The 11,220-nt window shown below is 53.6% G+C and overlaps 1 protein-coding gene across 6 annotated transcripts in view; it reads right to left on the bottom strand.

Annotated features, from left to right (window-relative positions):
* Positions 1-3,517: 3,517 nt before the first annotated feature.
* Positions 3,518-11,220, bottom strand: part of WDR7 (WD repeat domain 7) — a 30,110-nt gene continuing 22,407 nt past the window's right edge. For 4 of the 6 annotated variants that reach the window (XM_030474930.1, XM_030474928.1, XM_030474931.1 and 1 more), the window contains 8 exons: positions 10,123-10,309; positions 9,444-9,561; positions 9,111-9,260; positions 8,915-8,997; positions 8,575-8,674; positions 5,840-5,944; positions 5,239-5,443; positions 3,518-5,159 (listed from right to left, as the gene is read on the bottom strand). In XM_030474930.1, coding sequence (XP_030330790.1) covers positions 5,240-5,443; positions 5,840-5,944; positions 8,575-8,674; positions 8,915-8,997; positions 9,111-9,260; positions 9,444-9,561; positions 10,123-10,309 — 947 coding nt within the window. In that variant the 3' untranslated portion in view covers positions 3,518-5,159; position 5,239. The remainder of the gene's footprint in view (positions 5,160-5,238; positions 5,444-5,839; positions 5,945-8,574; positions 8,675-8,914; positions 8,998-9,110; positions 9,261-9,443; positions 9,562-10,122; positions 10,310-11,220) is intronic. The other 2 variants (XR_003989824.1, XR_003989823.1) reach the window with 2 other exon arrangements.

Raw genomic sequence — 11,220 nt, 5'->3', positions numbered from 1 at the left:
TGCGTGACACCTGGAATCATAGCTGGTGGTAGGTGTGGTGCAGGTTACTACAGTGATATGTTAGAGCTTAAGCTTAGAGTAACCACGCTATGGTGAAGAGCCAGGGCTTGGCTCTGCTTCCCACCATCCCCTTTCCCTCTTATCCCATGGGATGACCCTGCACTGCTGCTCCACACTCCCCTCTAGCCAAGCCATTCCAGGGCTGCATGATGGGGCTGGGGTGGGATGAAGCTCTTCATCATAGCACCATGGAATGCTTTGGGTTGGAAGGGACCTTGAAGACCATCTAGTTCCAACCAGGGCCACCTCCCACTGGATCGGGTTGCTCCAACCTGGCCTTGGACACTTCCAGGAATGGGATATGTATCACTACATGGCTTTGGACAAGGGTCTGGAGCTCCCAGCTGATGGTGGGAGCTCCCCATCCATCAGTAAGGGGGTCTACAGGGAAGCCCCTCATGGAAGGACCTGAGGATGGGATGAAAGGGCTCTGCTAATGGAGGTTCCTGTGCAACCTCCATAATCCATGGCCAGACAACATTCCCAAATGGTGACACCCTTCACTTTTCCCTTCTCTTGCCCATAAGAATTCCCTTTTCCCCCACGGGAAACAGGGAAGTGTGTTCCTAATGGAGGTGCTTAGGAAGTCCATCCCCATTCTTACCCTCTGGAGGGGATGCTCCTTGTGGGATGAGGGTTGGAACTGGCTGAGCTTTCAGGTCCCTCCAGCCCAAACCACGGATCTCCACGTGCACCAAAGCAAACGGAGATGAAGCAGCAGGTCCTGGAGCTCTTCAGAGCACGGTGTCAGTTGTCCAAGTTCACCTCCCTCGGGAATGCCTCGGAGAGGCTTCCTGGCAGCAATCACCTCCCCAGCAGAATAAGCTGCACAAGCAGAAGGGGACGGCTGAAGGATGGAACCCAAAGGGGATGTGGCAGCTCCAAAGCTCCTCAGCCAGAGGTCATCACTTATTCATGTTCCCCTTGTGCTCACTGCTGGCTTGGAAGAGAGACAGGATCGATCCCTACGTCTACAGCATGGAGAAAGGAGCTGCTAAGCAGGGATAGGGTGGGAAGAGGAGGAGAAATGGGAGCAGGATCTTCCAAGCAGGTCCTGAGGACATGATAGGACCACTGGGAATGGCTTTGGCAGAGGGGAGATTGAGGTGGGACCTAAGGAAGTTCTTCCCTGTGAGGCTGGTGGGATATTGGAACTGCCCCATCCCTGTGTTCAAGGAGAGGTTGGATGAACCTTGGCCTTTAAGCCTGGCCTTAAAGGGTGGGATTAAGAGTTCTCCAGGAGGAACATGATGGAAAAGCTGGAAGTTCATCAGGAAGAGCTCTTTTCTAGGCTAAATCAGGTGCTTTCAGCTCTTGAGAGCTTCTCCAGCCCACTCCTAAGGCAAAAATAGCTTTGTCCTAAAAACATCACCGAGAGATTCCTCTCGCTTGGAAACAAGCACAAGCTCCTGCAGCAGCCTCAGAGCTCTTCCCAGCGCCAGGAATGAGGGCATCCAGGACCCCATGGCCAAGGGGGTACCTCCAGGAGATGGACATGGACAGACCTCCAGAGGGTGTTTGGTGGGATTACCTGAGGTTGGAGTCTTGCAGAGCATCTATAGGGCAGAGAACAGATCATGGAATCAATGGGGTTGGGAAAGACCTTCAAGATCAAGTCCAGGTGATGTCCCACCACTAACCCATGGCACCCTCATCCACACATGGCTGCCACCACCTCCTGGCCTCCCCCAATGAGCAGGTAGCGAGTGGCTGACATGCTACAGGCTGTGGTGGTGGGACACCAAGCTGAGGACTTGAGGGATTCATCTCAAGAACATGGGGACCAAGTGGAACGTGCCAGCGAGTGGTCCCCAGGAGCTCCTGAGCTATGTTCTGACTTGCACTGGGGGGCACCTTGGTGCTCACCTGTCCTCACCCGCAGCGTGTCTTCTCCTCTTGCCCATGGGAAACAAAGCCACGGGTGGCATTAGCTCTTCAGAGAGGGAAGCACCGAGCAGGTCCCTCTGCATTTGGGTTCTTCCCCTCTTTCCTACTGGCAAAGAAGCTGGGGCTGCCCCACCCCTGGCAGTGTCCAAGGCCTTGGAGCAACCTGCTCTCATGGAAGGTGGCCCTGGTGGAACTAGATGAGCTTGAAGGTCATAGGATGGTTCGGAAGGAGCTGAAGAGCGGATCCCACCAGCTTGCTGTGGAGCTGACCTGGCAGAGGAGCAGCTTTTCCCAGCTCCCGCAGCTCCTGGTTCAGGTCCTCCCACCCCACCCCTCGCCAGGGCTCCAGTGCTGCCCTTCCTGGAAGTTCTTCCTCCCCCGAGGCCTGTAGTTGGGCAGGGATCCATAATGGATGGTGAAGTGGCATTTCCTGCTGGAAGTGTCCCACTGGGGGGAACATGAGCCAAAGGCCAGCTCAGGGATTGAGGGGAGGTTGAGGTGGGACCTTAGGGCAGAAGTTCTTCACCATGAGGGTGGTAGGACACTGCAGTGGGCTGGCCACAGAGGTGGGAGATGCTCCAGCAAGGTGCCTCCCCTAACCTTCCACTTGGTTGCTCCAAACCCTATGGGATGAGGCTCCTCTGGACCAGAGGGACCACCACAAGCCCAGCACGTCCCTTGGTAGCCCCCAATGGGGTGTGGGAACATGGGGAACCCCCCATGTGTAACGTGGTGGCTTCTGCCCCTCCTTACCTTTGTCCATGAGCTCCTCATGCCATGAAGATCCTGGCTGGTTCTCCATGTGTCCAGCTGGGGTGTGGGTGTCATGTCCTGCATCTTCACCCCCAGGGTGTGGAGGACCCTGCTTGGCTTCAGGTGACACCTCAAGGTGGTTTCATGACTTGCATGAATCCCTTGCATTCCAGTCCCTAAAGAAACCTGGAGAGGGGCTTTGGACAAGGACTGTTGGGACAGGACAACGGGAATGGCTTTCACCTGCCAGAGGATGGACTTGGGTGGGATGTGAGGAAGATCTGGAATAGCCACGATGGGATTCCTCTTGGCCCAAGGCCTGGTTTCATGTCCAGCACCAGGATGGGGATGTCCAAAGAGGACAACCTCCTCCATGATGCCTCTTGCCCGTAGCTCAGGGGCTGCGCTGGTGACCACCCGACCTCCCCACTCAACCCAGTGCAGGTGGAGGCACCTCCAGTGCTGGGTCTCTCCTACCTCACCATCTGAGCTGCCAAGTGCTTGCTGCCACCAAAACCTTGGTGAAGGAGGAGGAGAAGGGCCGTGGAGCTTGTGACCATCCTGTAGCACCTGAGATACTTCCTCATCCTCAACTGCTGCTGCCTAGATGAGAAGAACAGTGATTTGGGGGCCACCAAAAGCAACTAAACCCAAGGAATGTCCCGGAATGTAGAAGGTCTGGAGGGTGAAGATCTTTACTCTGAGGGTGGTGAGACGTGGCCCAGGTTGGATGGGGCTTGGAGCACGCTGGGCTAGTGGAAGGTGGCCCTGTTGGAACTAGAAGGTCCCTTGCAAGGTTGATGCCACAAAGCCAACGTTCTTGCAGCCAGTTTTATTTCACAAGCATATTTACACCAGGAAGTTCACTACATACACAGGGTGAGGAGTGGATGCACCACGAAGTACTTGGAGGAGGAGACAGCTTGGACGTGGTGACATGGAGCATCACCACGGTGGCGTCTCCTCATGTCACCTGCTGCTTGTAAAGTGCCACCGAAGCCACGGACGTCTCTAGAGCCACAAGGACAAGTCAAACACAGGACTAAGAGCTCAAGAAAGCACTACTACGAGTTTACACCGGGGTGACAACACACAGTGTGCTGCAGGCCTCGTGTCTCCAGCAGGGACCACACCAGATCCTTGCCCTGGAATGGGCAATGGGGGATCTACCATGAGTGAATGGATAGGACACTGGCTGGAGGACACTTACATGGAACCTCAGCTCTTTCCTACCAAAAATTCCAGCTTTTTTATGGATACAAAGCCCCCATTCCCTCTCCTTTAGTGAGGTTACACATAGACCTGCCACAACACCATGGGCATGCATTAGTTGACATAGAGAAGACCCTGAGGTTCTCCTACAGGGTCCTCCATCTACATTCCTGCCAGAGGAAGGATCCAACTTGATGGCAGTTGGTGGTGAAACATTCCCAATGGTCTTAGTTTCTTCCCTTTGGAACTCAGGAGTAACTTCCCAACACCAAACAGATATGTAGCATCTGGAGAACCTCCAGAGGCCACCTAAACCTCCCCAAAACCAATGGTTTTCATAGTTAGGAGCTACTTTGGAAGCTCATTGATTCCTTTATGGGGAAGGGAAGAGTCTTCCAAGTACCTTTTTGCCTTGATTATGTAGATAGTGCCTTAATTCCAGGAGTTTTCCCAGCAAAGCAGCAAGGAAAAGCTTCCAAACATCTCCCTCAAGGTGGTTTAAGGAAGAGTCTTCCACAGCATAAACCTGGAGATGTCCATGCTGCTACATGAGATATGTGAGAAGAAGAGCCCAGCCACAGCTGAAGTTAACCAGGAACATCCCTATGGAAGGAAATGCCTCCCCTGGAGCCATTCCAATCACTTACCACCTCTCCAGCCCCATTTGTGCCTCTGGAGCCTGTGTCTTTCCCAAGGGAAGCCACGGTGGGAGCCATGGCCAGGCCAGGGACCGCAACGTCCCGGCACGAATGGGAGCACCTTTGGGAAGCAGCAGCTTTTTGTCCAAGAAATACCTGGAAAAACACCTTAGATATAAATAGGCCTTATTTTTTCCACCTTCCAGGGATTTGTAGGGATTATTTACACAGTCACGCTTCCAGGCTCTGGGATCAGCAGCACTTCCAAGTCTCTTTGTAGAGGGAACATCCCCTCTGGATCACACATGGACCATCCACCCCAACTCCAGCTCTTCCCACCCCAAGGCGAGGAGCTCCTCATGGAAGACCCACGCTCCAAGAGCCAGCACCCACCATCGTTCCATGGTCACGAGGAGAAAGTCCATGTAAACACGAGTCCTTTTGGTAAACACTGAGCTTTTGGGAAGAGGCTCCAAAGGAAAACCATGTTGGATGAGTGAACCATCCTGCCTGGAACGGGCTCCTCCTGACCAGCACGGTGGTGGTGTGGTCCCCCTGCCCCATTCCAAGAGCACGTTCTCCAGCGCCAATGTCGCCTTCTCCTTCTGGCTGCGAAGAGGAAAGCAGAAGGTGGCTGAGACCAGCAGAAGGATGGGGAACAAGGAGGAAGCCTGGGAGATGCCTTTACCTCAGACCATGAAGCGATGCTCCTTGCCATCGTGCGCCATGAGGATGACGTTCCGGTTGGAGGTCCAGATGAGCCTGGCCAGCCTGAGGGCGTTGTGGGAGCCTGGTGAAGCTGGCTGGACGGGGGGGACCTGGTAGGTTTTGATGCAGCGCAGTTGGGGGGCTGAGTTCAACATGCCAATGCTCCCCAGCAGGGACGTGTTCATCTGCAAGGACAGCCAGGGGTGAGCCAGCGGGTCCATGGCCTCTGGAGCTCCTCCCACCTCACAGCAGCTTCCAGTGTCTGAAGGGGGCTACAAGGATGCTGGAGAGGGACCTTCATCAGGGATGGAGTGATGGGACAAAGGGAATGGGTTTACACTGGAACCGGGGAGATTTAGGCTGGATAGAAGGAAGGAATTCCTTACTGTGAGGGCGAGGGAAAAGTGGTCCAAGGAAGGTGGGAATGCCCCATCAAGTTGGATGGGGATTGGAGCAACCTGCTCTAGTGGAAGGTATCCCTATTGGAACTAGATGATCTTAAGGTCCCTTCCAACCCAAACCAGCTGCAGATGTCCGTCACTGATGGCCATGGAGACACATGGGTGGAAGCCCATCCTTACCTGCCAGAAGCAGAGGTGGCTGTCGGAGTTGGAGTAGGTGGCCAGGTACCGGCCATCAGGAGCAAAAGCCACGGCAGTTATGGGTCCTTTGTGGCCATGGATGGTCTGGGAAGAGAGGAAAAGAACAGGAATGGGGGAGGTTTAAAGGCCAGCAGAGACTTCAGACACGTGTACATGGACCTTCTGTGGTAAACAGCCTTCTGAAGGGGCCTACAAGGGTGCTGGAGATGGAGCTTCAGCAGGGACTGCAGTGATGGGACAAGGAGTGATGGCTTCAAACCGCAACAGGAGGAGTTCAGGCTGGATCTAAGGAAGGAATTCCTTATGGTGAGGGTGCTGGGACACTGAACAGGCTGCCCAAGGAAGCTGGGAATGCTCCATCCCCGGCAGTGTCCAAGGCCAGGTTGGACACAGGGGCTTGGAGCCCTAGTGGAAGGTGTCCCAGTTGGAACTGGATGAGCTTTAGGGTCCTTCCAAGCCATTCCATGCTCCTCTGGTTCTGGTTATGGAGCCCCACTGTGACCAGGTGGTTTAAGGACACAGCTCCTGCTGTCCATCGCCGAGATGGAGCCTCATCCAAAGCTTAAGCTTTGCAAGACCCCATCACTACATCTCAGTCCAGGCAGAGCTGCCTTGTGCTCAGGGCTTTGCTTGCTCAAAATCCCACTGGAATCCCTTATGGAAGTGGAGAGCATCTTCCTGCCACCAAACATCCATGTGGGACCAAGCGAATCGGAGGACATGGAGCCGCCAGCTCTGGGGCCACACCACAAGAGGGATGTGGAGAAAGTCCTCCAAGAGGAGGCCACGGAGCTGCTCCAAGCTCTGCTCTGGAGCCAGGCCTGGACAAGAGCCTCCCTCCAGCCCTGTGGAGCCTCCTCTGGGTCTCCCAAGGATGATGGTGGGACTTGGCTACATCCCTCACGCTTGTAGGTGAAACCATTCCCATCCCAGCTTCGGAACGGAGCGCTTAGTGCAGGTTCTCTGCATCTCCTCCTCCAAGATATGGCTCATTCTGTGCTATTAGACAGCACAGATGTCATCAAATACAATATATACTATGGAATATCATGGAATGGAAGGGACCTTAAAGCTCATTTAATTCCAGCCCCACGCCATGAGGGCCACCTTCCACTAGAGCAGGTTGCTCCAAGCCCTATCATAATACAAAATACATCATAACATATGAAATATATTAGATATAACACTATATCTCATCTATATAACACTGTATCTCATCTATAACCCTATATCTCATCTATATAACACTGTATCTCATCTATATAATACTATATCTCATCTATATAATACTATATCTCATCTATATAATACTATATCTCATCTATAACCCTATATATCATACCCATAGCCCTTGGGTGAGGTGTGGAGTAGCAAACACAATGTGTAAGGCCCCTTTCCAGCACCTCTCCAGCCCTATGCAGGATGGCAACGGGTACCTCTATATGGCACCCACCCACCACCATTGTTCTCCCCATCCCAATCCAAGGGCTTCCAGGGCCGTGCAGCACTGGGAGTGTTTTCCTGGGAATGCTGCTGGGGAAAAGCAGCTGGAAAAGCAGCGAATCCCAGCTCTGTGGGGGATGCCAGGTGCTGGGAATGCCGAGCACTGAGTGGAAGTGCTGCATTGTTTAACAGGGGGGAGAGGAAGGACCGAAGCGCTATTGGAACAGTGGGAAACGGGAGGTGGAAGAGAGGGATTTGGGAAGCCTGGGCTAAAAATGAGGATATTTGGGAAATATATTTGGAATATGAGCTACAAAAAGGAGATCTATTTGGAAAAGGAGACCTAAAAACTAGATCTATTTGGAAAATGAGCTATAAAAGAGATCCATTTTGAGGTACTCATGATATGATACAGAGAGGCTGTGATTTCCATCCCAATTCCATGTTTTCCAAGTCAAATCCACCCTGAAATGAAGCTTTTCCTTGGAATAAGCTGAAAAGGGAACTGTTTTCTATTTGAAAGCATTAGGACTAGCACTGTTTCAATGGGAGGTGGAATGTAGGTGTTACTGTGTGTATCTGCAACAGGGAGCAAAGGCTGACACTGCCATACACAGGCTTTGAGCAGCAGCACCAAGAATTACCACCTTGTGCAGGAAGTGCTACTAACATAGTAAATTCCACTATATAACCCCCCCATATCCTACCTAAAGAGTGATTCATTTGTTCCAAAGGGGGATCCTTGACCTCCACCACTGGATTCATCATCCCTCGGCACCTCCAACCACCTCTCTTCGTAAGAAAGACGGCTTGGAAGGAGTAATGAAGCAAACCCAGAGTAAATGGGTTTGTTTCCTATTAGTAAAGATACAACGTGTCCCTTTTCTTCACGTAGATGATACAACTCCTGCCCTGCGCACCCTCTATCACCTGTAGATGTGGTGGCCAGGCCTCAGGGCAGCACGGCCTCGCCTTGGGCTGCCTTAGCTGGGGCTGCCCCATCCCTGGAACGCTCCAGGCCGGGCTGGATGGGGCCTGGAGCAAGCTGGATGAGTGGAAGGGGTCCCTATTGGAACCGCATGAGCTTGAAGGTCCCTTCCAAGCCGAAGCATTCCATGAGCGTATTCCATGACGATCCAAACGCCAAGCTAAGAGATAGAGCAGCCCCTAGTTCCTACACGGAGACTCCGTAACAGCTCAGCACGAGCTCGCTGCTCTTCCCTTCGGATAACTTCCAGGGATAAGGGTATGGAATTGCACGGCTCCCTTACCTGGCACTTCCCAGTGCGGATGTCGTAGAGGGCCACGGACCCATGGCGCGCTCCCACCGCTATCCTGTGGCTCCGCTCGTAATAGCTCACCATGTAGAACCTGGAAGGAACAGCAGGACACAAGGAAGCTGCTGAGATCCACCCCGCCTGAATGATGGGAGAAGTCTTCCAGAGACTTCCAGAACCCAGGACTGGTTTGGGTTGGAAGAGACCTTAAAGCTCATCCAATTCCAGCCGCCATGGCAGGAGGTTGATGGAGGTTGATTCACTCTTAAGTAAGGTATAAACTTGCTGGTGACCCTCCAACGGACTTGAGAGCATTCCTGGAGGAAGAACTCACCTGCAGATGGCTGGAAAGCATTCCTGAAGCCCCTTCTTCTTGACTAAAGATCCTTCAAGGCAGTACATGATGATGTCCATAACCTTGGGGAGAAAAAGTTCACCTCATTCACGTGCTTTCTGTTTGCTAGTTCTCCTGTTTGCACATTAGCACGGTTGAACCAAAGCCCCAGGCAGACAGAGCAGAAGAACCTCACCTCCACGAGAAGGTCCACAACGTCGGTCGGCATCTTCTCAATGAGGATCTCAATGACCCTCAGGATCTCCCCTTTGGCCCGGGCCAGGGCGGTGGTGTGGATGTTCTGCTGGGACTGAGTGTTGGCTGCGAGGGCCGTGTGTCTGTGCACCTACCGAGAGGTTCCACCACGACACACGTTAGAGGAGGGATGAGCTTCATGGTCCCTTCCAACCCAGCCCACTCTCTGACCCACACCAGCGCACTCTGGGAAGGAAAGGAGGGATGTTGGACCCTCTAGCCCTGTTCCTAAGCCTGAATCCCAGAGGAAAAGGTGCTGCTTGGCCCCACTCACCTCCTTGGCGATGGTGGTGATGAAGGCGGGGGGCCTGGCGGTGGCAATGAGGGACAGAGCGTGTCGTGCTGAGCGGGCAGAGTCCGCAGCTGGGCTCAGGGGCAGGCCCATGGTGATGCTGAAGAGGCCCCAGATGAAGAGAGGACAAAGAGGAGGAGCATTAGAGAGTGAGAAGCTTAGGTCAAGGTCAAGAGGAGCATTCCAGCACTACAATGGAGCTCCAACAACGAGCCAGGCCAAGGGGGAATGGCTTTAACATTGAGATGAGGGTGGTGGGACACTGCAATGGGTTGAATAGAGAAGAAACCTGGGGAGGGGCTTTGGGCAAGGTCAGGACAACTGGGAATGGCTTTAACCTGCCAGAAGGGACATTGAGATGGGATCTTAGGAAGTTCTTCACCAGGAGGGTGGTGGGACATTGGAATGGGTTGAAAGGAGAAGCTGGGGCTGCCTCATCCTTTGAGTCCAGGTTGGAGCAACCTGGTCCTCACTGGGACACGATGGGAGATGGCTGGTAGCCAAGAAGGCCTGGACCAGCAGCAGAGTGGCAGCAGGAGCAGGGCAGTGCTTGTCCCCCTGCACACCGAGATGCTGGAGCAGCTCAAGAGGACAAGGGAGCTGGTGAAGGGCACGAGCACGATCCATGCTCTGGAGCTAAGTGACCCCAGGAGGTACCTACTTGGCCAACTGCTTCTCAGCATCAGCACAGAGCTCCAGCAGGCCCATGAGCACGGCAGACACGTCCATGTAGGGCTCCCAGACGGTGAAGCCGCGGCCGATGAGGTCGATGGCGGTCCTGCGGATGGTGCTGTGCGCCGGCAGCTTGGCGCTGGGCGGCTGCAGCAGCAGGAAGGTCAGCGCTTTGCCTGCGTGGAGAAGGGGAGAAGATCATCAATGGATTTGGGCTCCCACGGGATTCATGGAAGCGGTTGGGTTGGGAGGGAGCTCCAAGCTCATTGAGTTCCCATGCGGCAGGGCCACCTTCTACCAGAGCTGGTTGGCCTCGAGCACCTCCAGGCATGGTCAAGGTCAGGTTGAGCTCCAAGCTCCAACATCTCCCCCCCCACCTTCTTCTCCACAGGAATCCTCCCAGCACTACTCCCTACCTGGTGTAAACTACGCTAAGGAGTAAGAGGAGCTCAACCCATGTCATTCCCTGCTCCTTCCTCAGCCTTGGACACCTCTGTTGGCTCCACAGAAGGACTTGATAGTGGCAAAGCCACCAACTTGAGCTCAGGAGCTGTTAGTTAAGCACTAAAGCTGTCACATGAGAGGCAGAGGAGAGGTCATCAGCCTGGAAAAGCTGCTTTGGGATGTGCAGATCCTTGCCTTCAACTTCCAAGCCCACCATGTGGAGCAGGAGCTGGGAACGTGAGGCCCCAGGACCCACGGCAGGTCCCTGCTCCCACCCGCGGCTGATACAACACTTGGCTCCATGGTTTAAGAACAACTTCCCAATATCCCACCCAAACCTCCCTTTTCCTAGTTTAAAACCACGTCACGGATATCGTGCCTCTCCCACTGTCATGCAGCTCCTGGCTTGCCCAAATTCCTTATGGAATTCATGTGGAACAGGGGAAAACTTGGGGTTAACCTAGAGTTTGGGGAGTGTGATGGAAAAGTCAGCTCCTTGGGATGGAATGATGATGATTTGTATGGAAGTAGCCCCATTTAGAAAGCATTCCATCACTTAGATGGAAACAAATAGCAGGATTTAATGGAATTATGCATTTAATAGGAATAAAGGACAGTTTAATGCCCTCTGATGACCAGACTC

Source organism: Strigops habroptila, chromosome Z (genome assembly GCF_004027225.2).
Source record: "Strigops habroptila isolate Jane chromosome Z, bStrHab1.2.pri, whole genome shotgun sequence".
Taxonomy (NCBI): Eukaryota; Metazoa; Chordata; class Aves; order Psittaciformes; family Psittacidae; genus Strigops; species Strigops habroptila.
The sequence above is the reverse complement of the archived record's forward strand: the minus strand, read 5'-3'. Positions and strand labels throughout refer to the sequence as shown.